Source organism: Lytechinus pictus, unplaced genomic scaffold (assembly GCF_037042905.1).
Source record: "Lytechinus pictus isolate F3 Inbred unplaced genomic scaffold, Lp3.0 scaffold_19, whole genome shotgun sequence".
Classification (NCBI taxonomy): Eukaryota; Metazoa; Echinodermata; class Echinoidea; order Temnopleuroida; family Toxopneustidae; genus Lytechinus; species Lytechinus pictus.
Genome location: NW_026974140.1, coordinates 7,902,588 through 7,930,171, shown reverse-complemented (window position 1 = coordinate 7,930,171; position 27,584 = coordinate 7,902,588). Strand labels below are relative to the sequence as shown.

At 35.6% G+C, this 27,584-nt stretch overlaps 1 protein-coding gene across 1 annotated transcript; it reads right to left on the bottom strand.

The window, feature by feature from the left end:
• Positions 1–334: 334 nt before the first annotated feature.
• LOC129260711 (major centromere autoantigen B-like) lies at positions 335–27,584 on the bottom strand. Its single transcript, XM_054898663.2, has 9 exons — positions 27,483–27,584; positions 19,878–20,028; positions 17,601–17,637; positions 16,067–16,183; positions 10,174–10,314; positions 6,111–6,244; positions 4,323–4,399; positions 2,042–2,222; positions 335–438 (listed from the first exon to the last, which is right to left on the bottom strand). The coding sequence occupies exons 3-9, from the start codon at positions 17,615–17,617 to the stop codon at positions 335–337; spliced, it is 771 nt and encodes a 256-aa protein (XP_054754638.2). The 5' UTR covers positions 17,618–17,637; positions 19,878–20,028; positions 27,483–27,584.

The window sequence follows — 27,584 nt, the reverse complement described above, 5'->3', positions numbered from 1 at the left end:
AACTTTGTTATTTGTTATCCGATTTTGACGAAATTTGCGGCATTTTGCTCAGTGAGTTCTACTCTATTTATTAAGCTATAAATACTTCTAGCCTGGACCATCCCTTTATAGCAATAGCCAATCCAGATCATTCTTGCAAGCAAAACTTGTTCAATATATCCGTTATTAACCAATCAAATCATCTTTTGTAAATTGTAGTTGACTGCAACTGTGTGGAAGCAAATGGGTCAACGACAGCTATAGCAGTTTATAAAAGAATTCTATATAAGAAAAGCAATTCGAATTATTACAAAAAAAAATAAATTCAGAACTTAAAAGTTAGTAAGATTTTAGCTTAAAACTGTTCTGATGGTGTACTTACCGATTTGGGATGCTTTGTGAGTCTTGCACATGGAGCGACATTATCTTTACATGAAGTGTGAACATTGGCATAACAAACTGGAAATAAAAGAAACAGGAGTTGAAAATAAAATGTCTTTCTTCTGAAATAGCTTCATAATTCTGAATGTGAATTTTCATTTCAATACTGATGGTATTGGTGATGGAAATGTTGGTGCTGGCATTGGCGCATTGGTGGTGGTGGTGGTGTTTGTGATGGTGTTGATGGCGATGGTGATAATCGTGTCGGGTGCGTCGTGGTCTTGTGTTACTGACTCTCGCCTTTGAAACAGAGGGTCGTGTGTTCGAATCGTAGCCATGGCATATTTTCCTTCAGCAAGAAATTTATCCACACTGTGCTGCACTTGACCCAGGTGAGGTGAATGGGTATCCGGCAGGAGTAATTACTTGCATGCACTGAGCGCCGGTGATGGTAGCTCGAGCTTAAGCCGGGGTAATAATAGCAGCGCTTTGTATCCTCTGGCAAAAAGCGCTTTAAAAATCCAGCTATTATTATTATTATTATAATCGGGTGACACAACATTTGCTCCTGCGACGATTGCTCAGGGTTTAATTCATCTAAAATGGGGTAGGGTTGCAATAAGGTTTTATGCTAGGCTTAGGACAAGGTAGTGTTCAATCCAGGGTTGAAGTTGGTCTTTCCATTAGTCTGTGAATTCACAGAGGAGCAATTGTCGCCGGAGCAAATGTCATGGAACTGACAATGGTGATTTTGTTAAAGGTGGTGATTTTGATGCTTGCAATGGCAACAATTGCTTCTATGATGATGATGTTGGTATGTGTGATGATAGATAGTGATTTAATATTAACATGGTGGTGGTGATGTTTGCTGTGGTTATGATAGTAATGCTAAAGATGGTGATGATGGCTATTATGATGTTGGTGATATTCATACATGTACTGATAGATGTACTATTATCAACCGCATCAGAAATCTGAGCTGGTAATTTACAAAACCTAGTATTGCCCTAGATATTCTGAATATTGGTAAGGGATAGGTATATTGTTTGTATTTCGCTTCGCCTCTATGCACATATTGACTTTCCATGCATAGACGACGCAAAATATACCTTTTCATTTTCACTGGTCTAATATCCAGGCATTTAATGATACGTAGAAAGAGATACGCTTCATAATTAATGATCCGCTCAGCAACAATATATGTCACGATAAAGAACACACTGGATCAGGACGCTGGATATGCGTCCCTAGGGACGCGATCTTAAAATTACAATTACGTCATAATGGTAAAGTGCAAAGCCTGGCCCCTGATATAAAAATGACAAAGTAGAACCATATTCTTGAAAGAAAGCTCTAGATGTCTGATTTGGATGATAATAAAAATATTGACGGCTCTTCTTTTTGGGAACATCGAATATACTGCCTTTAAAAGAACCATATTGCCCTCGTCTAAAGACTTGGGCCAATATGATTCTTTTGTGGGCAATATTTCACGATATTGCATTCCTTTGTAAAACACTACAACTATGTATTTTTTGTCATCTTCTCATAATTATGTTCAAGATGTATGTTTTTGTGGAATGTGAAACAATAAATCAAATCAAATCAAATCAAATATATTTGATATGATTCAAGGCCAGTCAATATTATATAAAAGTGATAATAACATAAACAGACTTACTTTGACACTGGAGAGCTGGCTTGTTCTGAAGGGTTTTCTCACAGTAGTTGCATTTTGTTGAGTTTGAGAATGATGAATTTACAAAATTATGCTGCTTGATACTATCCTTTATCCGTTCTTTCTCTTTTTCCTTTTCTTTCTTCTCTTCTTTCTCCTTTTCCTTGTCTTTCTCTTTTTCCTTCTAAAATGACAATAAAATGACAAATATTAATTTCATGGCATTACATGAATGATCACTCTACAATAAGTTAACTAAGGTGGTTGTGTAAACCAACTGAGCCTGAGTCGAATCGATTTTAAAATCGGTGTTTGATCGATGTCATCGAACGCCGGTGCAGATTTTGCAAAATCGGTGCATCGAAGAAAAAAAAATACGTCGGCCGGCCGATTCATTTGGTTCACACAATCAAACATCAAAATAAATATCCAACTTGACTATACTACTTACTTCATTTATATTGCCCCCAAAATGAAACCGATTGTGTAATTATGATGCCTATTCACCATTAATTTGAAGTTTATTTCGATCATAGTTCGAGTCTTACTCGTCTGCCCGGCTCGTCTGCTCGTGCCGAAATAATTTATGCACGATGAATTTATGAATGGAAGTCGCCATTGATCGTGCATGCGCAGTACTGTGCTTTAATCAAATCAGAAAATGGCCGGAAAATTGACGCGATCAACGTAAAGTAAATCTTGGTTTTTCATGAACGATATTAATATCATGACCATAGAACATGATTTAATTGTAATATTTAACAACAATTTGCATATGACAATCATTAATATGACTTTAGAGCTTGATGTGAAACGTTTGTATTTCGTTTCAATTTTAAATGGCGGACATCACATGACGATCGACTTGAGTGAGTGCACTGCACTTGTCTAAAAAAATAATTATCACGTCAGGATTGATTATCGAACATTGTCAACATGTAGAAACTCTTTTGAAGATCGTAATATCACCATATAATAATATTTTACATGACAAAACAGAGAAAAAATTACATTAATTTTTCCCCATCAATTTGAAGCTTGTTTGTGCCCAACTTTGGGCTCTGATTTCATGAATGGAAAATTTGTCAGACGTCATCGAACGCACATGCGCATTGTGCTTCTTTTCTCGGAGCTCGCAGACGTCCAGAGATGGAATAAAAAATAAAAATAATACCAGTATAATACTATTAATTCTTCCATATGAACATACATACTTTGCTGACATTGTCAATATTTTTAGTATGGCCATAAAATCTTATTAAATCGTAATTATTTAACATCCAATAATAATTTATATGAATTTAGAGCTCGATCCGAGACATTCGTATTTATTTCGATCGCAAGCTCTTGTGTCTGACTCTAAAATAAAGAATGGATTATTAAGATTAAGTCTCGACCATCGCCAGAACTCATATTCCACAATCTTTCCTCACAATCGTTATATCAGCATTGAATACCAATTCAAATGACCATCCAGAGAAAATTACGTATTTATTCCCATTAATTTATTTGGAGCTAATTTTGGATCCAACTACCGGCTACCCCGCCAACTACACAATCTCAGGCAAGTTACAGTGCTCCCCGCTGGTTGCACTTGTTTGCTGATGCTGGCAAGCACGCCTGTCGTTTCGGGGGAGTGAGTGTACGGGGTTGTAGACGGGGTTGGTGTGTGCGAGTCTGGACTGCGAATGCTAGTTGACCGAAAATCATTCGGATCGACTCTGCGTGATTCATGTCTTTAATATTGTTTCATTTTAAACTTATATGTTATCATCTGCAAATATCATTGTTGAAGATATTTTGGGAAGAATTCTGCATTGCTCCCCGGCCTTTTTTGTGTTTTGTGATCATGGAAAATACAAACGAACTTTGCTCTGTCATCTGCTTTTGCTACGCTCACCCGGCCAGCGCAGACCGTCAGTGCATGTAGTGCATGCATAGCGCATATGCATCGACGGCCGGCCGGAGCAAAAAAATGACTCGATTTTCCCCGCCTTCAAATTTCGATGCATCAATGTTCGATCAGGCTTAAAACCAACCGATTCCAACAATGTCTTATCCTTGTTTTGCAATGTGTTACTTTCTATTGTTTATTTGAACCTTTTTTTTTTGCCTTGTACTTGTTTTTACTTAGTTTTACACTCCATATTGTTATTTAATGAAAACATATAATTGAATCAAAACATTCGCTTCACAAATTAATAAGTTTTGATGGAAAAAACATATATTTGAAGCCCTATAAACTTGTTGATACAATGGAGATAATTATAAGGCTGAAAATCACCTTCTTCTCTCTTCGCTGTCCTCCTACTTTTAGAAAGCTGAGTTTTCTCAAAACAGAATTTCCCCTATCCATTGCATCTGGAAATATAAAAAAATACATCATTATAAACATTTTGATTTGGTTTGTTTATTCTTTTCATAGATGCCATAAAAACAAGATGCAATGTCACATTCAATCTAACTAAATATAAGGTTGCCATTGGATAATCTGGAAGAGAATGTTCTTCATAAATTTACTGAAAAAGCTGGGTTATACTTATTCATGGGGTAATATACTGTATATCCAAGAAATAAGAATAAAGAAATCATGAAATGGGCTGGTAGTTCAGTTTCTGGTTGTTGTAGTGAAGAAGTTAGAACAAGCAACCAACCCCTTTCAAAAGGACAGAACTAGAAGATTAAGAATATATCAGTGCCATAAGAGCATTTGTAAGTTAGTATGCCTTGGCAAACTTTAAAAAACAATGCATATTTGATTCTGAAAAGCAACCATACAAATTTTCAGATGTTGCTCTAATTTTGATCATTCTCAGTAAACTAGCTATCAGTAGTGAAAATACAACATGTGTGTGCCATACGCAAACCAACAGTAAGTTAAAGTAGCACAAATTGAATTTTGAGATTTTGACTGAGCTTGAAAAAGCAAACCTAAGCTTTTAAAATGATATGTATCTTACCACATTGACCAACAAAAACCCTTGCGAGTTCTTGGTTGAATGTAGAATAATTCAGTGAGGGCTTTAAAAAATAACAAGATTTGAAGGTTGAGGTTCACTCAAGCATGAAATCTTGATGACTCTTTCAAGCAGTCCGGAAAAAGATGGTATTAAAAATTTCTTGTATACCTTTTTTTTAGAGTTTTTTTCTCATCTTACAAAAATAAAGTGACCAAAATTTTTTCATTCATTGATTTATTAATTAAGGAAAAGTCAAGTAAAAGTAAGGAGTAGTCAAGCTAAGCTTATAGTGGCAAACCCCTGCAACTTTGTTTAGTCGATATGTCATAGAAAATGCAACTCTGTTTAGAGTTTTGCTTGTCAAATATTTTGTAACATACTCTGTTTATTGTTTTTTCTTTGTAAATTTGTTTATGAAAAAGTTGCAGAAATCAATAAATGAAATGAAATTAATTGTTGACCAGATATGATTTAAAGGACAAGTCCACCCCAACTAAAAATTAATATGAATAAAAAGAGAAAAATTCAACAAGCATAACACTGAAAATTTCATCAAAATCGGATGTAAAATAAGAAAGTTATGACATCTTAAAGCTTCGCTTAATTTCACAAAACAGTTATATGCACATCCTGATCGGTATGCAAATGAGGAGACTGATGACATCATCCACTCACTATTTATTTTGTATTTTATTATATGAAATATAAAATATTCAAATTTTCTCCTCATTGTCAAGTGAAACAACAGTTAATTCCTCCCTGAGCATGCGGAATTAGCATTGTTTAATACTATATGGTTCAGTCAAGTTGGTCCTTATTGTCAAATCTATAAAAAATGAAATAGTGAGGGACATCATCGACTGTCTCATTTGCATGCCACTGAAATGTGCATATCACTATTTTGTGAAAAATAAGCAAAACTTTAAAATGTCATAACTTTCTTATTTTACATCAGATTCTGATGAAATTTTCAGTGTTATGCTAGTTTGATTTTTCTCTATTTATTAAAATCAACATTTTTCTGGGGTGGACATGACCTTTAAAATGACACCATATACTACTTTTTTTTCTGAAGTGTACCTAGCAGGATACTAGACAAGTTAATCACTTACTTGGTTGCTGGGTCTCTGAGCTACCATCAAAGTTGCGAGGATCGGCAAGAAACTCTGTGAGTGACAGACGTGCCTGACGTCTATGTTCCGCACTTAGAGATCCAGCGCTACCAGACTCATCATTCTCTGAACTACTGCATGGATAAGATAAATGACAAACAAAATGGTTTAACATGCTTTATATGTGTAAGGTTTGAATTGAAGTATTATCTTGTAAGATTTCAGCATTGGAATTGATAAAAACATACAACATATACTGTCCTAGGCTTGTGACAATTGTCTGTCTTCGCAGAGCCCTAACCTTCCAAGAAAACCTGGGTGGAGGGCTTTTCTCAAATTGGTGGGTTGAGGAAGGGGAGTCAAATTAATGCACCCTTCCGAAACAACCAGGGGGGGGGGCTTTGCACAGGAGGCTGGGCTCCGTGAATGCAGACGATTGTTAAAAGCCACTGTCCTACAGAATACTTGCTCATAAACTCTTGAAGATATGCTCGGATTTGCACCACTAAAAACATGAATTTATATTTTTACATCACCAAATAATTTTGAAAAGTTGATTAACATTTGTCATTAATGTCGATATTGCTATCAAAGCCGTTATTATCATTGTGCAGTGTGCATAATAGCTGCTCTGCTAAGGTACACATAAAAAACTGTGGTGTTAACCAGTGTACATAGAGGACCACACCAGTTGTTTTACACCAGTGTTAAATTGGTGGTGTTAGTTTTACACCCATAGGTGTTATTACAACACCTTAGGTTGTTATATTTACACTCTTTGGTGTTATGTTCAATCTCTAGGGTGTAGTTTTAACACCTCGGATGTGGTCCTCTATTAACACCGACTGGTGTCAGTTTTAACACCACAGTTTTTACAGTGTATGGTTATTAGGTTGTATTAGTATGGAGTATTTAAGGATTGCTTTCCAATAGTCCTTTTATCATGTCTTTGAGCATGAAGCACTATCAGCATCTGGGCAATGCCATAAGATATGTATGTCCGACACCCTATGCAAGACCTTCATGAAATTTTCCGTCTCTGATTTCTTGTTCTTTTGACAGTCTGTAGCGTTCTCAAGGGCCATGGCTTGGTCAGTTTATAAAGTGAAGTAAGACTTGAGAAAAATAGGGATGGGACGTACAAAAAAGTTGATTATTTTATGGAATTGCCCATCTGTAACAACACCATTCCTGCATTCTTTGTTTTGCTTGTACTAGGAAATATGACAAATGATGCAGATTGGAAGTCTTGGTGATAGACATGGCTCCGACTTTCATGACTTTCTAAAGTTACTACACTCAATTTCGATGCCTGCCCACAATGTAGGAAACTCTAGAAATAGATTTCATATTTCAAGGGCCACAAAATGATTAGCGAGGAAAAAGAAAAGTGTTTCATGGCTAATTCCCAATATCCTAATAGAATGGATTGACTTCCAACATGCAGTAAAGATATATTCCTCGAAATGACACTAAGAAAAAACAATGAGTTCCTAAGTTGCAATCCTGATGGGTGTTTTACAAAGATTTAAGTGCGACACAGAGTCATGCTTGGATGCCGAAACACACACATGATATGTACACTCTAAATTCCAAGGATTTAAAATAAATTCAGATCGGCTGTGAATAGTGACCAGCCAAATTTTGAATTTATTTTAAATCTTAAGGATTAACTTCTAAATCTCAAAAGATTTAAATTCACATCTTTCAGATTTATATTTAAATCAACAAGGTTTAAATCTAAATCTAATATTTGGCTGGTCACTATTCACAGCCAATCTGGATTTATTTTAAATCCTTGGAATTTAGAGTGTAATACGCAATATGCAGTAGCATGTGTCATTTAGTATGATCTGACCAATGTGATGATACCTTCTATACCGCATGCGATTGATATTTAAGTGCAACTAAAAAATCAATCTTAAATCTTTGTGAAACATCCCCCTGAAGAATAAATGATATAGAACGCTTGAATGCTCACATGCCAATATATATATGAACACCAAAACCAGCCACCCCAAAACCAACAATAAATCACACACAAAAACCTTGTCTGTAAATGACCAAAATAGTAATTTGGTCTTCTTCAAGTAAAACTCAGAAAAATAGATGTTCTGAAAGAGCAGTTCTTCTTAATACTGTCAAAATTTGAAGCTGAAAAGTTAAATGAAAGATGAGATAAAAGAGTTTCTTTAACACCATTTTTTGTGGACTGCTTGGATGTTTCACTCAGATTGCACAGTGTGCACACCCTCGTGCCTGAGTGAACCTCAAACATTCTATTCACCTTATTCTTTGCAGCTTCCACTGAATTTCTTCTTCATTCAATCATGGACCTTCGTAATAGGTCCATGATTCAATCAAGTACTTATTGTTGATCAATATTTAGAAATCATATCATTTTCCATCTCAATGACAATCTCAAAATTAAATTTGGGTAACTTATTGTTGGTATTGGGGTGGCAGGTCATAAATGGAAATGACAACTATCAATCATATAAGCTGAGGCTAAAAAAATATACCATCAAAACCATTTTTCCTTGATAACTTATTTTTCTTAATTTTTAGTTCTTCTAATTTTCACTTTGCCATTATATATATATATATATTTATTAAATTCCTTATATTATGGGTCTCAATAAGTTAGATAAGTGCAGGTTGAAAATAATTAGCCTACTGATATTGACTGGTATCATTTGAGTTAAGAAATGTTTTGTGTCTTCTTGGTTAAACAAGTGATAAATCAAAATCAAATTAAATTTGTTGAAGAATGATCCCCATGAACTACAAGTTATATCATCAAAGCTCGTCTAAAGTTTTGGTAAATTATTTATGACAATTTTTTCACATACATGTCTTTCAAGAGGGTAGCGAGGGTTATATTATATTTTATTGGTTCTTTTTTTTAACTTTGAATAGGACTGTTAAATTAGACTAAGTGGTATTTCATGGTTATGTCATTATTTTTCTAAATGAAGGTCATTAAAATTTGTGTCTTACTGATAAGCTAATATCATATATCAAGATTTGTAGCCTTAATAATGCCATCACATGCTTGAGAAGTCTTATACCCAACAGAATAAAAATATCCCAAAATCAATGTATGTTTTTTTTAATACTTTCAACATGTTAACTATGACTTTACCAATAGAAACAAGATTTTAGATTCCATCTTTAACATGACCAATGTATTATGGAATACTCTTCATTTTACCCCACAATGAATTCAAATGTTGAAAATAAATATGAGCCAAAATTGTCATAAGTAATTTACCAAAAGAAATAATGGCTTCATATAGTTGTTCTATGTATATCATGCATGTACATTTTCAATATTATCCAGACCTGAAATAATGTTCCCTACAATAAACACACACACACATACATGCACACACTTAAGGAAAAATTCAACTTCAAATGGTGGGCTTTGGGAATTTGCATGCTTGATTTCAATGGGGTTAACAAGGGGTGGAGTTTAATGGAGTTCAATGGTTGATTTAATGATGGGATACAGAAAGCTATAGCGTATGATGTCATTAGTTGATTTAATGATGGGATACAGAAAGCTATAGCATATGATGTCATTAGTTGATTCAATGATGGGATACAGAAAGCTATAGCATATGATGTCATTGGTTGATTTAATGATGGGATACAGAAAGCTATAGCATATGATGTCATTGGTTGATTTAATGATGGGATACAGAAAGCTATAGCATATGATGTCATTGGTTGATTTAATGATGGGATACAGAAAGCTATAGCGTATGATGTCATTGGTTGATTTAATGATGGGATACAGAAAGCTATAGCGTATGATGTCATTGGTTGATTTAATGATGGGATGCAGAAAGCTATAGCGCATGATGTCATTGGTTGATTTAATGATGGGATGCAGAAAGCTATAATGTCATTGGTTGATTTAATGATGGGATATAGAAAGCGATGTCATTGGTTGATTTAATGATGAGATACAGAAAGCTATAGTGCATGATCACAAATCATAGCGAAACGATAGGAGAAAAAAAATAGATTACTGCAAAATCCTACCATCTAAACTTACAAATCTTCATCTTCTCCTTCTTCAAAATCAAAGATAGTGAAGAAATTGATCTGTCTAAGCGGATCTAGGCTGGGTCTAACCAGATCTAATTGAGGTTTAACTGCTATTGCTTCAGAAACAGCCAGGTCTTTTCCTTTATGCCTTATCACATCAAGCAGTATTTAGGAGGAAGGGGTAAAGGGTTAGGCAAGTGGGTGCATTTAGGAGGAGAAAGGGGATAAAAGGGTTAGGCAGTGGGTGCATTTAGGAGAAGAAAGGGGTAAAAGGGTTAGGCAGTGGGTGCATTTAGGAGGAGGAAGGGGTAAAAGGGTTAGGCAGTGGGTGCATTTAGGAGGAGAAAGGGGTAAAAGGGTTAGGCAGTGGGTGTATTTAGGAGGAAGGGGTAAAGGGTTAGGCAGTGGGTGTATTTAGGAGAAAGGGGTAGGCAGTGGGTGTATTTAGGAGGAGGAAGGGGTGAAAGGGTTAGACAGTGGGTGTATTTAGGAGGAGGAAGAGGTAAAAGGGTTAGGCAGTGGGTGCATTTAGGAGGAGAAAGGGGTAAAGGGTTAGGCAGTGGGTGCATTTAGGAGGAAGAGGTAAAAGGGTTAGACAGTGGGTGTATTTAGGAGGAGGAAGAGGTAAAAGGGTTAGGCAGTGGGTGCATTTAGGAGGAGGAAGGGGTAAAGGGTTAGGCAGTGGGTGCATTTAGGAGGAAGAGGTAAAAGGATTAGGCAGTGGGTGCATTTAGGAGGAAGGGGTAAAGGGTTAGACAGTGGGTGCATTTTGGAGGAGGAAGGGGTAAATGGGTAGGCAGTGGGTGCATTTAGGAGAAAGGGGTAAAAGGGTTAGGCAGTGGGTGCATTTAGGAGGAGAAAGGGGTAGGCAGTGGGTGTATTTAGGAGGAAGGGGTAAAGGGTTAGACAGTGGGTGCATTTTGGAGGAGGAAGGGGTAAATGGGTAGGCAGTGGGTGCATTTAGGAGGAGAAAGGGGATAAAAGGGTTAGGCAGTGGGTGTATTTAGGAGGAAGGGGTAAAGGGTTAGGCAGTGGGTGTATTTAGGAGGAGAAAGGGGTAGGCAGTGGGTGTATTTAGGAGGAAGGGGTAAAGGGTTAGGCAGTGGGTGTATTTAGGAGAAAGGGGTAGGCAGTGGGTGTATTTAGGAGGAGGAAGGGGTGAAAGGGTTAGACAGTGGGTGTATTTAGGAGGAGGAAGAGGTAAAAGGGTTAGGCAGTGGGTGCATTTAGGAGGAGGAAGGGGTAAAGGGTTAGGCAGTGGGTGCATTTAGGAGGAGGAAGGGGTGAAAGGGTTAGACAGTGGGTGTATTTAGGAGGAGGAAGGGGTGAAAGGGTTAGACAGTGGGTGTATTTAGGAGGAGGAAGAGGTAAAAGGGTTAGGCAGTGGGTGCATTTAGGAGGAGGAAGGGGTAAAGGGTTAGGCAGTGGGTGCATTTAGGAGGAGGAAGGGGTGAAAGGGTTAGACAGTGGGTGTATTTAGGAGGAGGAAGGGGTGAAAGGGTTAGGCAGTGGGTGTATTTAGGAGGAGGAAGAGGTAAAAGGGTTAGGCAGTGGGTGCATTTAGGAGGAAGAGGTAAAAGGGTTAGACAGTGGGTGCATTTTGGAGGAGGAAGGGGTAAAAGGGTTAGGCAGTGGGTGCATTTAGGAGGAGAAAGGGGTAGGCAGTGGGTGTATTTAGGAGGAGGAAGTGGTAAAAGGGGTAGGCAGTGGGTGTATTTAGGAGAAGGAAGGGGTAAAAGGGGTAGGCAGTGTGTGCATTTAGGAGGAAGGGGTAAATGGTTAGGCAGTGGGTGCATTTGGGTTGGTAAGAGGTAAAGGAATGGGTTAGTTGGAAGAAGAAAGTGCACAAAAGCAAGTTAGGACAAAAACACTATTACTAGCAACACAAAGTAACTTAATATTCCTTAAAGCAAGAAAGTAGGAAAAAGCAACATAGGTTTTAGCTGGTGCATTCTTTTCTGTAATTAATCAGAAATTCTTAGGAAGTGCATCAAGACATTGTAAGCATTTAAATTCACCCCTCCAAAGAATGTTTGATGTTAACTCATCATATGATATGCACAATGCAAGATTAACATATTATTACCATGTCATTTGTGAGTGAAAATTAATTAACAACTTCAACAGAAACAATTGTCAATTATGAACAATACAAGAATTGATTACACCATAACAATAATATATTATGACCAAATCATTGTGATGAGAAATCATTAATTGGCCTACAAAACTAGACGATGGGAGAGGAGAAGAGGGGTAGAATGGGTTATCACTCAATTTTTAGGGAGGTGGGATTGCGAGTACCCCCATACTTTTCAAGAAAATAATACTTATTCTATGTCAAATAACTGATATGATTGTGAAAATCACATAGATTCATCATTGAATGTCATTACAAAGATCAAATTGGCTAAAATTTACACTTAAAAACAGCAAAAGCTTTCGCTCACTCAATTTTGTTCAAACTTTCAATAACATGAAAAGTTTGTCTAGGAATTGACCAACTCCAATTCTCAAAAAGTTTAATTCCAATGAGAGTGTGGCCATAATGAATTATTACTTTAAAATATTTTTACTTGAACCTTATAAATGCCTAACTGTTTTTTTCTTCAATTTTCTAAATCTTGAATTCATATAAAATTTCTTGACAAGGATAATGAACAAACATATATTTGCAATACTTGTGAAGCTTTCATCAATCCTTGAAATACTTGAAAACATGATAATTATTCTCATTATGACAGAGTTCAAATAGGTCACAAGATATGACAAAGAGTAATCAACAGGGTTCCCAGCTTTTCACGAAAACAAAATTCCCTGATTTTTCCCTGATGAAGTTTAAAACTTCCCTGACAATTATTTAAACCCATTCCCAGTTTTGCATGTTTTTCTAAGGTGTTGCAGTGAATTACATGTATTTTCAGTATAAAATTGATAATGTAAAACTATCTAGTACCATTACACAGGCATGTAATGCCCTCCCTTCTCCCCATACAGCATCCACCATTCCCCATAACCACCATGACCAGTCATTCAATGGATGTTGTTTTGATATGCAACAAATTATAACAGAGTCTGACTGACTACTGTGCTTTCGACTTTTGGGCCAATCAAAATTCCCTGATATTTCCCTCATTTGAGGCATTTTTCCCTGATTTGAGATATTTTTTTTTATTCAATTCCCTGATTTTTCCCTGACTGGGAAAAAGAAAAATAATTTCCCCTGATTTCCCTGATGGGCTTGGAACCCTGAAACAATTTGGTTGAGGTTGATGTAAAGCATATTCAATAGTTCATCATTTTCCTTTTTCACTTGAATAACCAATCCTGTGAATATATTTTCTTTTCATTTTTTAAAATTTAATTTTGCTTCTACTACAACAAGGGTGTAATTGATACAGAATTTATTAAAGTGTCTTCCTTTTTTTATTTTGTAAAGTTAAAGTTAACTTTAACAAGGCAACATTCTGGGGTGTTTTAAAGTAGAAATATATTGCAAATCCTAAAAATTGAGAATTATATATCAAACTAAAGGAGAAAATAAGAGGAACACCATGGTGTAAATCATTTATCATGGAGACCGATGAAACTCAGTTAATTGATAGTTTAAAGTTCTCTCTCTGAATGCTTCAAACATGCAGAATTACGTCCGCGAAATTGGGGATTTTTGATGACGTGCATGAGTGTACGAGAGACGTGATTGGCTCTCCCACGTCAAGCTCCTGTTGCGAGGGTACTTTTTCTCCACACTGCCACTGAATACTTCGATCACGAAATAAAAGAAAACCCACAAGTTTATCTAGATTAGGAATTTCAAATTGATGATTTTGAAGATGAAGAGAATGATGAAGTTTCTAGCTCTAGAACAACAAAGTGACGTGGATGGAGGTAAATTAGGGGAATTACGCCGGTGATGATGAGTCGGACAATTCAACTTGCATGCCGATTCGCTACCAACTCATTCAGCTGCTAGCTGCAACGCGGGTCAAATCCATGAAAATGAATTCCAGCATGACCACATCCAGACAGTCTCTTGCCTCTATCAAAAAAATAATGAGAAGGAAAATAATGATATAACTGTACTTACAAACAAGTGAATATATCCGAACCTGAAGGCAAATCAACTCAACGAATGGCAGCAGACGATATGCAACGACGATGAACTTCATGTGGCTGGGATAGATTGTCACTCGTTCTGTTAGATGAAACTTCTATCTCATTATTTTGACAAAATTACGAAACTCAGGGAATATTTTTTTTAATATAAAAATATAGTAACACCTACTACTATTTTTCAAATTACGATAAAACCTTCTTTGAAGCAAAAAATTGAGTTAAACTAAAATTAGATATAAAAGATCATCCGCCTAGCTCGCAATCGTAGTAGTAGTAGGTGTTACTATATTTTTATGTAGAAAAATAATTCCCAGAGTTTCGTAATTTTGTCAAAATAATGAGATAGAAATTTTATCAACAGAACGAGCGACAATCTATCCCAGCCACGTGAAGTTCATCGTCGTTGCATATCGTCTGCTGCTATTCGTTGAGTTGATTTGCCTTCAGGTTCGGATATATTCACTTGTTTGTAAGTACAGTTATATCATTATTTTCCTTCTCCTTATTTTGGTGATAGAGGCAAGAGACTCTGTCTGGATGTGGTCATGCTGGAATTCATTTTCATGGATTTGACCCACAGTGCAACTAGCAGCTGAGTTGGTAGCGAATCGGCATGCAAGTTGATTTGTCCGACTCATCATCACCGGCGTAATTCCCTAATTTACCTCGATCCACGTCACTTTGTTGTTCTAGAGCTAGAAACTTCATCATCATTCTCTTCATCTTCAAAATCATCAATTTGAAAATCCAAATCTAGATAAACTTGTGGGTTTTCTTTCATTTCGTGATCGAAGTATTCAGTGACAGTGTGGAGAAAACGTACCCTTGCAACAGGTTTTGCATGCAAGTGGAGCTTGATGTGGGAGAGCCAATCACGTCTCTCGTACACTCATGAACGTCATCAAATTCGAGTCAATTCAGAGACCGATGAGAGACGCTTATTCGGAGAGGCATTTTAGCGCATTTTAATTGGCGATTTCCACCTTATATATTATTTTTGTTATTTTTGAATGACCAAATGATAATCCCTACATCATTACCTTTCCACTGATATATAATAAGGCCATATTCATAATCAATGTATTTCTCCTTTAATTGAAGATGATCTAAAATGCCTTGTTGTGTGTGGTATCACATTGGTCAGATCTAGCTGACTGGGTGAGTACTACTAAATAGTCATCAATGCTCAAATTAAAATTAAAATTAAAATTCATATTCAATATTTGTATTAATTCATTTCCAATAGAAAATAATACAAAATCAAACCACCTTCCTTATCATTTTATTCAGCTGAATTGAAAAAAAAAATGCTTTAAGAAGCAGATAAAAAAACATTTAAAGAATATATCTTCTTTTAAAGGGAAAGGGGTACAAGAGGAGATAAGTGTGACAAAATTATGGAAATTTGAATTCAGACTGAAAAGAAAAGCTGAGAACAGAATAGAATGACAGAATCAAACTGCTTTTTCATATGATATTCAGACCCTGAGATAATGCTTATTAATCACCTGACATTTCTTATACATTTTTTTAAATAGGCATTTTATAACACTTTGCAAAGAAATGATGAGATTGTGAGCATGCTATGAAAACCATTTTCATTTTTTGGGTTTTTTGTATTGCCTTTTGGGGGGCAACTGCAGCATGTGTCATTTCAAGATGTGTATGTTTATGTGTATGTTTAATCTTTTTTTAATTTTCAAGCATTAGGCAAAAAATTAGGTGACTAGAAGTAATTTGATGGGTTAGTATTGAACACACGGTGAGATGGGTTGAGAATTTACCCCTCATCGTCATCTTCTTCTTCCTCTTCTTCTTCATTTTCACCATCGCCATCTTCTTCTATTTCTTCTTCCTCCTCCTCCTCTTCTTCTAAACCCCCTAATCGGAAGAGTTCAGAACTAATGGCATGCAAGATAGATGGTACAAAGTAGAATAATGGAATAGAATAATTAAAGAAGGAAACATGGCCAACCTCAGGGACAGATCCAGGAAATCATCACAATGGGGGCAGAAATCTCCAAATTCCTTTAAACAACCCCCTCCCCCCCCCCCCCCCCGATGATAATAATAATTTCTGATAAGTAAAAAAATAGGTTCTTGTTTCTAAAGAGGATGTTATCACTAAATAAATGAAGTGACAAACAACCATTATCTGTCGCTGTTAAAAAGAGGGTCTATTCTTGGAGAGGTGGGGGCTGAACACCAATATTAGGGAAAAGGGGATCGGCACCTTGATGACACTAACCAAAATAGTATGGAGAAAAATAAAGTACAGAAAATATTGGTAGAGAGCATGGTCTTGAATGAGAGGATAAAACCCCTCACACTACGTTGTAAAAGAAAGATGGTGTAATCAGATATTCTTTAGGATTAACGTTTCATTAATATTTTTTCCACGCACAAGATTTATCACAATTCCACTGATACAAAATAAAACTAAAAGCACAGTTAACAATGAACAAATAAAGATGAGGCATAGCATTAATTCTCCCCACAATGAATGGAATAATGGAGTATGTGATTCATGCAGTTTTATTGTATTATTACTTCATGCAAGAAGGACATTAATAACCAAGCAACATTATGGATTTGGCAGGTATATTCAGTGGTTAGTCTTGAACCACTTTGCCCAAATACTCATGAGATGTTTAAAACAAAAGGGGATTTAAACCATGAACTATGCAAATTTTGTACACAAAGTACATTTAAATCAATTTCCATAAGCCACATTGCAAAACCATAGAAACAAGCGTGTATTTCATCTTTACTACTTTACTACAGGACCCTTCTCAGTTTCTGGGCTGAATTAAGCACAGTTATGGAAAAAATCTGCATAGTTAATGATCTAAACACCCATTCCTGATTGAAACCCCTTGTGAGAATTCAGGCCTGTGAGAGTAAATGAGAGCTGTAATACACCCAATTTAGGAAACAAAGCATTTTATAAAACAATCCCTGATATATGCCAAATCAGACATCACTGTATGCTTTGAAAGAAACCATATGAACCTTTGTGAATCCATTGTTTACTTGAATGAATGAATAAGAGTAATAAAAAGCCAATTGCAAAAAAATTTCAGCTTCTTATATAAAATGAAAGAATTATAGAGAAATGACAGCATATTAGTAATATATGTATAAATACAATGTCACTGTAAAGAATATTGAAGTATAATGTCCTTCAATCAGAAACCATTTCCCAATGTACTGCCAGAATACCTCAGAACTCACAAAAACATTCACATTAATGGTTGAAAGGGGCAATATTGCAAGTATTCACTGTAGTCATTAAGGAGAAGAGATATGTATACTTACAGTCTAGTATCGTACATAGATGCACTACGGTGCTGTCCTGTCATACAACAAAACATAAATCCATTGTTATTTGATATAAATGTTGATATAAATGATCCTCGCGTATTCGTACATCTCACAATATCCTGTAGCACTGTATCCATAATTAGGAGAGCCCTTATATTATTTTTCTTTCAAAAAGAACTTGATTTCTCAGCACTGTATTACATATGTATATTAGCTTGGCCGTGTCAGATTTCCCCGTTTATTCCTTCTTGTTTGCCCCTTTTCTGATACACCGCTTCTTATCTTGAAACGATCACACAACTGAAAATTAAATTCATCTGGTTTTGGCAGGAATTTGCATCCCCTTTTTTTGTTGTTTATTGGAAGTTTCTCATCTGGGTTTTGAAGATTTGCTCCACTCAGACGGACTCTTCCTTTCATTTGTCCCCCTTGACTCAAACAGGATGGAATCCAAAGTATTAGTCTACAAATAAAAGAGAGGCCTCTATCAATGATATTCTTTCACTATATATATATATATATACATGTATATAGATATATATAGAAATAGTCTGCTTCGGCATAAGGAATAAAATAATCACAAAAGGTTTAGTAAATGCCGTAGAAATAAAATCATAGATTTTAAAAGGAGCATAGCTATCAAAAATAAAAGGTAAAGTCACACTCTTCATCAGTGCCCATGATGTGACAAAAAAGAGAATTCAAAATCTGATATATAGATATATATATATATATATATATATATTTCCAAAGGGCAGATAGCTCTGGGGAACTTTGATTTAAGCTACGCCTACCATTGTTCTCTTCATCCATTTCTTTCACAAAATATTTGAATAAAAGAGTTGCCAAAGCTGTTATACATGTATAATTTCACACATATATAATATATATATATTTATATATATATATATATATATATATATATATATATATATATATATATATATATATAAAGAATTCAGAACCATCCAATCAATTGACTTTTATAGGATACTTATATGCATCTTATTATAATGAAAGGAGTGAGTCGTTAAAAAATCAAGATAACCTTGTTAATACATGTATAATTTGAAATGTATTGCTCCCAGTATTACCTATGTTTGTTATAGCTCTTGATTCAAGAATGCAACTGATAACATTTACCAAAAAAAATCTTCAAGTAAATTTCTTGCTTCAATAATATTTTGTGACTCAATGTCTTTTAGCTGCCTGTGTTATTACTTACCATCCAAGGTATATAATTTTTGATGAGGCAAACATGTTGAAAAGATTTTTATATGCTTCAGCAAAGTAACAAAAATTCTTAAACTGGCAATATTATGCTAATATCAAAATCACTTTTCCCAACCAATTGGACAAATTTCCATCTCTGAATGGCAGTATTTAATATTAAAATCATAATTTTCTTACCCAAAAAGGAAATTAAAGGTCAAGTCCACCTCAGAAAAATGATGATTTGGATCCATAGAGAAAAATCAGGCAAGCATAATGCTGAAAATTTCATCAAAATCATATGTAAAATAAGAAAGTTATGACATTTGAAAGTTTCGCTTATTTTTCACAAAATAGTTATATGCACAATTTAGTCACATGCAAATGAGAGAATCGATGATGTCCATCACTCACTATTTGTTTTGTTTTTTATTGTTTGAATTATACAATATTTCTATTTTTACATATTTGACAATAAGGACCAACTTGACTGAACCATAAAATGTTAAACAATGGTAATTCCACAAGTTCAGGGAGAAATAAAACTTTGTTTCACAGGACAAAGAGGAGAAAATTAGAATATTTCATATAATAAAATAGTGGTCCTTTTTCAGGACCAACATATGCCCAAGAAAGATACATGGTGTACCGTGAAACCTACTACACTATTCTTCTTCGCCATGGAAACCTTCAGAAATTATATAATAAAATAGTAAAGAAATAGTGAGTGAGTTATGTCATCAGTTCCCTCATTTGCATACCGACCAGGATGTGCATATAACTGTTTTGTAAAATTAAGCGAAACTTTAAATTGTCATAACTTTCTTATTTTACATCCGATTTTGATGAAATTTTCAGTGGTATGTTTATTGGATTTTTCTCTTTTTATTCAAATCATCTTTTCGTTAGGGTGTACTTGTCCTTTAACTTCTAAAGGCAGTCTTTAAAAATCTCTTTTTATTTCTTAAACATACATTTTGAATGGAAAGATTCAGCAATATGCAATATTAAGATGCAAATTTTACTGCATCACATTGGTTTAATGATCTCAGAATTTACTTTGTTCGGTCGAGAGGTTATTTTTCTTCTGTCTCCTGACAACAGGGGAGATATGGGTGTTCTTGTTAGTAGTAGAATGGGCAGAGCTGACGTTGCTATCCTCAGGCAAGGTACTCTCATCTCCACCTAACCCATACCCGCCATTTTGTTTCTGCAACAATAAAAGAAAGACATGTAGAGTCAGAGTCAATGGTCTAGAAACTGAACTCTGGATAATTAAACACAATTGAACATGCTCTATATCTGGACATAAATTTTGGAAATCTACAAATATCAAAAATTTGTTATCACCTCATGCTTTGTGTGCTTGCTGGGCAACTGGAGAAAACTAAAACAAGTGGAATGTCTCTGGCAGTCTCACCTGCATCACGCGATTCAATATAGCAGTAGTGCTGACTTTGAAAACTACTATAAAATAATTATTCACAAAAAACACCATTCATATAATGATACAATACTACGTTCATTGACATTTGACCTTGATCATGTGACCTAAAACTTGTCAGTGATACTTGATTACCCCTATATCCACATTTTATACACTATATCTATAAACTGTGAAAGTTATGACAGCAATCTAATAATTACCTCTAAAATGGCCAAAGTTCAATGACCTTAAATGACCTTTGACTTTGGTCATGTGACCTGAAACTCACATGAGATGTTCAGTGATACTTGATGACACTTATGTCCAAGTTATATGAACTATACCCATAAACTTTCAAGGTAATGATGGTATTTCAACAAATACCCCCAACTTGGCCAAAGTTCATTGACCTTACATGACCTTTAACCCTGAATAGGATGTTCAGTGATACTTGGTTAACCTTATGTCCAAGTTTCATGAATCAGATCCATAAACTTTCAAAGTTATGATGGTAATTCAACAGATACCCCCATTATGGCCAAAGTTCATTGACCTTTGACCATAATCATGTGACCTGAAACTTGCACAGGATGTTCAGTGATACTTGATTACTCTTATGTCTAAATTTCATAAATCAGATCCATAAACTTTCAAAGTTATGATGGTAATTCAACAGATACCCCCAATTTGGCCAAAGTTCATTGACCCTAAATTACCTTTGACCTTGGTCATGTGACGTGAAACTCATGCAAGATGTTCAGTGATACTTGATTAACCTTATGTCCAAGTTTCATGAACTAGGTCCATATATTTTCTAAGTTATGACATTTCAAAAACTTAACCTTAGGTTAAGATTTTGATGTTGATTTCCCAAACATGGTCTAAGTTCATTGACCCTAAATGACCTTTGACCTTGGTTATGTGACCTGAAACTAAGGCAGGATGTTCAGTAATACTTGATTAACCTTACGGCCAAGTTTCATGAACTAGGTCCATATACTTTCTACGTTATGCTGTTATTTCATAAACTTAACCTTTGGTTAAGATTTGGTGTTGACGCCGCCATCGCCACTGCCGTCGGAAAAGCGGCGCCTGTAGTCTCACTCTGCTATGCAGGTGAGACAAAAATTGAAATAAAACTATTCATTAATCCAAAAATGTTTTGTCATAACTTGAATGCCAATGATAATGATAAGATGAACATCTAGTCATCGAGATGTGTTTTACATATGGCTTTCCCATCAATGATTTAAACCGACTGTAGAGGGCAGCAACACACGGCAGTGTTGCTTTTAGGAAGGTCCACTTCGCTCAGATTTTGTGACCATTTTCTCCCAGAGCACTTTTTTGGAAGATTGTAGAGTTTTTTTTTTGTTGTTCTATTTTTATTATTTTTTATGGATAATAAAACCTCCAAGAAAACTGGTTAAATAATATTATAAAATAATTTTTGTATTTTTACAAAAATATAAGACAAAAGATTATCATGATTCTTGAAGTTTGCATAGCATTAAAAATACATAGACTGATGACATTTGTGTTACCGTTCTTCTGCTGAATTTCGCTGCCCCTACCAAATCCACACTAGCTAACGCCCGAGCCAAGACCGTGATGTTCTGGTCTGGCCGCGCCGAAACTTCCCGGGTCACCTCGATCGGTGTGCGTACTGCGCGAATGATATGCTGAGCGCACTGCACTGGCAGGATAATCTCGACGAGTCGACCTAGCTAGATATGGACTTGGAAGATATAGACTTGGTCTGTCATTGATGTGGCATTAAGGCGGATGAGCAACGATAAATATTCAAGGTTAGAATTTTAATTTTCACTTACAGTGTAGATTGTAGTCTGAAAATCTAAAATAATCATGCTATATCCACAAATCCAACCCAGCTTTTTGCAATCCATCAGGCAGGATCTAATACGGCCACTACACAAGCCAAGTCCTAGTCTAACGTTAGACGGTCTTCGACCTAACATTAGACCGAAATTATCTGGTCCAGTATCGAGTCAAGTATATATTCTGAGGGGTCTTGACTAGAGAACTATCAAGAGGCATAGGCCTATCACATCTACTATTTTTATTCTATAAGTTTACACAAGTTTGTGTTCGCATCACATGCAACCATGCAGCCAACAGTACCCTACCGGTATCCTCAGCACCGACCCGACCGGGGCCCTGGCGCTCGCGGTCATCAACTCTACAATCTACTAAAAAGTGCTCTGAGAGGATTTTGATGGTCACAAAATGAGCTTGGCTAAATTCGGGTGAAATTAGCAGACGGTTTATTTATGACAAAATTTAATCCTGCTTTACTGAAGATATACAAAATATTAAGATGATAATGTAGAAATAGTTTTATTTTTAAAATGTGCTACATTATTATTTGATTGTTTGTATACTTTTGTGTTTCTACATATGAATCTAGTATTGTCATAATTTGTTAGTGTACTTCTATTTTGCTATTGATCCCTGAGTGTATGTATCGGTTCATGGTTTCGTTGGCATGACTACCAAATTGTGCGCGCACTTCAATTGTATGCGCGTATCGAGTGGACCTTCCTAATAGCAACACTGATGTGTGTTGCTGCCCTCTACGTTCGTTGATTTAAACTATGGTTTCAGTTCAAGTGGAGTTTGAAATAAGGGCCAATGAATGGATGAGAGAGAAACAGAAAAAGGAGTTAATAAAATTTTATAGGGCCTACTACTTAGCATACTTATTCCAGTGGGGAGCAGTATGAATTATTAGGAAATTCATTTGATTGATAAACACAGCAAACATAAACTCACATAAAATTGTGTAAATACTGAACAAGACTTGTTCTTTGCTAAAATTCTAAACATCATAATATCTTGATATTGAAATACTTTCTAATGTAAATCAAAATGCCAAGTTCAATCATCTACACGATAAGCTGTTTTTCTTGTGAATTAAGAAATATACTTTTAGTTATCTGTTTGATAATTGAGCGTTAAGCTTTCTAATTCAGTCCCTTCATAATATGCATGTTTCTAACCACATGCCTTAGTAAATTTGTAAAGTTTGACTCTAGAAGCTGCATGAGACTTAAAAAGGGAAAACTTTAAAAAGTTTCTCGTATTACAGATTTATAGCAAAATGGCCAAGGGGAAGGGGGGCTAATTCAGCCCCCCCCCCAAGCCTATTTGGATAATAACAATCATTAGACTTATATCGCGCCAAATCCACTCTGTAGAGTGCTCAAGGCGAATTCAAAAAATAATAAATTGAATACCAGCCAAGGAAAGAGCATGTGACCCCCCCCCCCCCTGACAGGGAGCAAGAAATATAAGTGCAATATGACTACAATAATATTGCATTTATATGGTATTTTTTGTCAGAGGATACAAAGCACAGCTTTTATGATCCCAGGCTTTAGCTTTCACTGTATCAGCAGCACTCCGTGCATTCCAGGATTGAATCTTATCAGGTGCCCCCATTCACCCCTCCTGGGTTGAGTGCGCCACAATGTTGAGAAACTTCTTGCTGAAGGAAAACATGCCATGGTAGTAATTCAAACCCAAGGCCATCTCAGTTTGTGATATCTCAATCAACCCATACAAAACAAGTCTTTACCATCTAGACTTTTGACTGAATTCATGCTTCTTTGACATAACTATGAAAAATCATCCAATACAATAAAAACATGCAACAATTTGCTATCTAGTTTTCATTTTTATTTCAAGGGTAAAGTTTCTTGAGAGGAAACCTAAAACAAAATCCTAATAATCTAATACATAGTGCATATATATATCGAGGTTTTTTACCTGACTGCTAAATAAGCACGAATGCCTGTGAACAAGCAACCAGGGGACCAACGGCTTAAGGTCCTCTCCGAGGGACCTGGTAATGAGGATAAATGCCTTACCAAAGGGCACTAGCGCACCACTTGGGAATCGAACCCGGGTCACCGGAATCCGAAACCCCCACTCTACCGACTGAGCTATCGCGCCTCCATTGGAGAGTTGTTCCTATCACTTTTTATTACCTAAAGAACCAAACTGGCAATTTGAAAGTAATACCCCTTTCATAAACTCAATAAAACCCAATTATGCGGCTAATAGCAGCATAATTTGGTCGTAAAATCAGAGGAGGACAAGAGTTATCCGCATTATTGTGATGCTGCTATTATCCGCATAATAGCGGCATCGGGACAAGATTTTGAGTTTATGAACGTATTTCCAAATAATGCGGATAATTGCCATGGTGCGGTCACAAGGTTACCCTTTTCCAACACAACCGCATCGGAGGGGGCGTGTCCAGTTGTCATGACGATTATCCGCCTTTTTCAGGACGGGCGCTCGTATAAATAATGCGGATAATTTTCGGAGTTTGTGAACGCAATTTTTATTGAATTATCCGCATTACTCTTAGACGGCTAATTGGAGGATAGGTTTTATTGGGTTTATGAAAGGGGTATAATATAATACTTGTCATATTTCATTCAAACATTCACCACTTGGGGGGGGGGGGTAAAAGAAATCACCTTTTTCATTGGACTTGCAACTATCTTGGAGTAAGGGGGCCCTCATATTGTTGCAATGAGTCAGGTTGCATGCAGACTTGGGGTACACAGTGTGTCTACACTAATTAAAACTAACTCAATTCAATCAGGATTTTGTCTGGAAGGAAACACAACTTAGAGGAGCCCCCTGGTTGTTCCTTGTGACAGAAAAGCCAGCCTATGACCACTTTGAATCTTGACCAGACTGCTAGGAAATAGGATAAATGAGGTGGCCCAGGGGGTCGGGGGATCAAATCTCATACACAGCGTTGGGACGTTTTAATAATAGTCTTGGAATGATTGTCATACATTGTCAGGTAGCTATTCATCATGATTATATGAGTAACGAAGAAATCATGGGACTGAACGGACAGGTCTATCGTATTCAAACAGAAAACATAGAATATTATATGAATGATTACTTTGCATAAAGACGGTACTCAGTATGCTAAGAAAATGTTTGAATCAACAATCAAACACTCATCTGTGTTCCCTTTTAATGAAGTTGAAGGTCAAGTTCACCCCAGGAAAATGCTGACTTTAATAAATAGAGAAAAATCAAACTAGCATAGTGATGAAAATTTCATCAAAATCGGATGTAAAATAAGAAAGTTATGACATTTTAAAGTTTCGCTTATTTTTCACAAAACAGTGATATGCACAAGTAGGTGAGTCAGTCGATGATGTCCATCACTCACTATTTCTTTTGTTTTTTATTTTTTGAATTATACAATATTTCATTTTTTATAGATTTGACAATAAGGACCAACTTTACTGAACCATATAGTATTAAACAATGCTAATTCCACGTGTTCAGGGAGGAATTAATCATTGTATCACTTGACAATGAGAAAGTTAGAATATTTCATATAATAAAATACAAAAGAAATAGTGAGTGGATGATGTCATCAGTCTCCTCATTTGCATACCAGCCAGGATGTGCATATTACTGTTTTGTGAAATTAAGCGAAACTTTAAAATGTCATAACTTTCTTATTTTACATCCAATTTTGATGAAATTTTCAGTGTTATACTTGTTGGATTTTTCTCTTTTTATTCAAATCAACTTTTTGATGGGGTGGACTTGTCCTTTAAACACAATGATGTAGTAAAGTATTTTAATGAGATTCCAAAAAATAAATCTCCAGATTTAGATGGTATACCTACCACTATTTTAAAACTTTCAGTTTTACACATCATCCAACCTTTACTAAACATTTTAAATCTATTTCTTATGCAAGAAATAGTTCCATTAGACTGGAAAATGGCTAAGCTCACGCCATTATTCAAAGGCGGTAATCTCAGGCTCATAGTAATTATAGGCCAATTTATGTATTGCCTGTACTGTCAAAGTAAAGGAAAATTGTTTTAAAGCAAGTAAATAAAGATGTTTCTGCTAATAATACACTATCAAATAATCAGTTTGGATTTTGCCCCATTATTCAACAAATACAGCCCTCTTTGCAATAGCAAGAATATTTGTAAAAGATTAGATGGTCATGCGATTTTGTTATAGTGTCACTCGACCTTTGGAAAGCATTTGATATGGATTTATTTACATCACGTCATGTTTGTACCATTCTGTTATTATAAATTATTTTATTCAGCCTTGGGCTGTGAGGCATGTTTTAAGAAACCATTTTTTAATTTCATTGAATTGAATTGAATATGACATGATCAAGTCAAGCTTACGATGGCTTCAGAGCAATTTAAGAAAAACATGTAAAAGTAATCAACAATACACTTTCTACTTAAAGTTACCTGTGGAATTCCACAAGGGAGTATTATAGGCCAAATGAAGTTCATTCTTTTTATAAAAGATATTTCTACTGTTGTAAAGTTTAGCAGTATTTCAATGTACACTGATGATACCCGTATATACTATTCCTCAGATGTTTCTGATTTATGTTTCTGTATAAATGAAGATTTGGCACAGATTTCAGACTGGTTGAATCGTAATTAGTTGTAACTGAACTCTAAGAAATGTGATTTTAATATATTTGGATTGAGGTGTAAATTATCATCATTTGCAAATGCACAGGTTCAAATTGATGGGGAAAAAAATTTGAAGAGTGGAAATACATGTACCTTGGAGTTATGCATAGTGCAACGCTCAACTGGAAAGCACATGTTAAATTTGTTAAGACGAGAGTGACAAAAACACAATAATGTTTGAAATGACTCAGGCCATACACCAGTCTAAATACTGTTCTAACGCTGAACAAATCACATTCTGATTACTGCTCTATAGTCTGGTTCAATGCAGGCAAAGTTTTATTTAAATGAATGTTTTTCAAAATCGAGCTCTGCGCGCATGGTCTAAGAGTTGATTATAAATATAGTACCAACCTGTTCAATCATACTTTGAACACTGACAAATTAGAATTGTGATGGAAAAACAGGCAGTTTCCTTTATTTTCAAAAGCATTTCATGGATAATCATATTTTTAAATAAGGAAACAATAGGAGGTGTAATTTGTACACTACAGGTCTCATCACTAAAAGGATGTTTCATTTAAAGGATAAAAAATACACCCCCACTAAAATCAAATAAACTGGACTTGTGTCATATTGGAATTCGAAGTGAAACTCTTGTCAGTTTTTTCTTCTTCATTCCCTCTCTATTTTTACATGACATTGTACACATACTTTGACTTTCCTTGAAATACAAAGGCACAAACAGACAATTGAAAAAAAATTGTTTGGGCTTACCGTTGACTAAATCCATACATGAATGTTACATTCCAAACTTAATTCCAAGTATTAATCCAACAGGTGGCAGGAAAGTCCATTCTAATGAGTCCAACTGAAGAA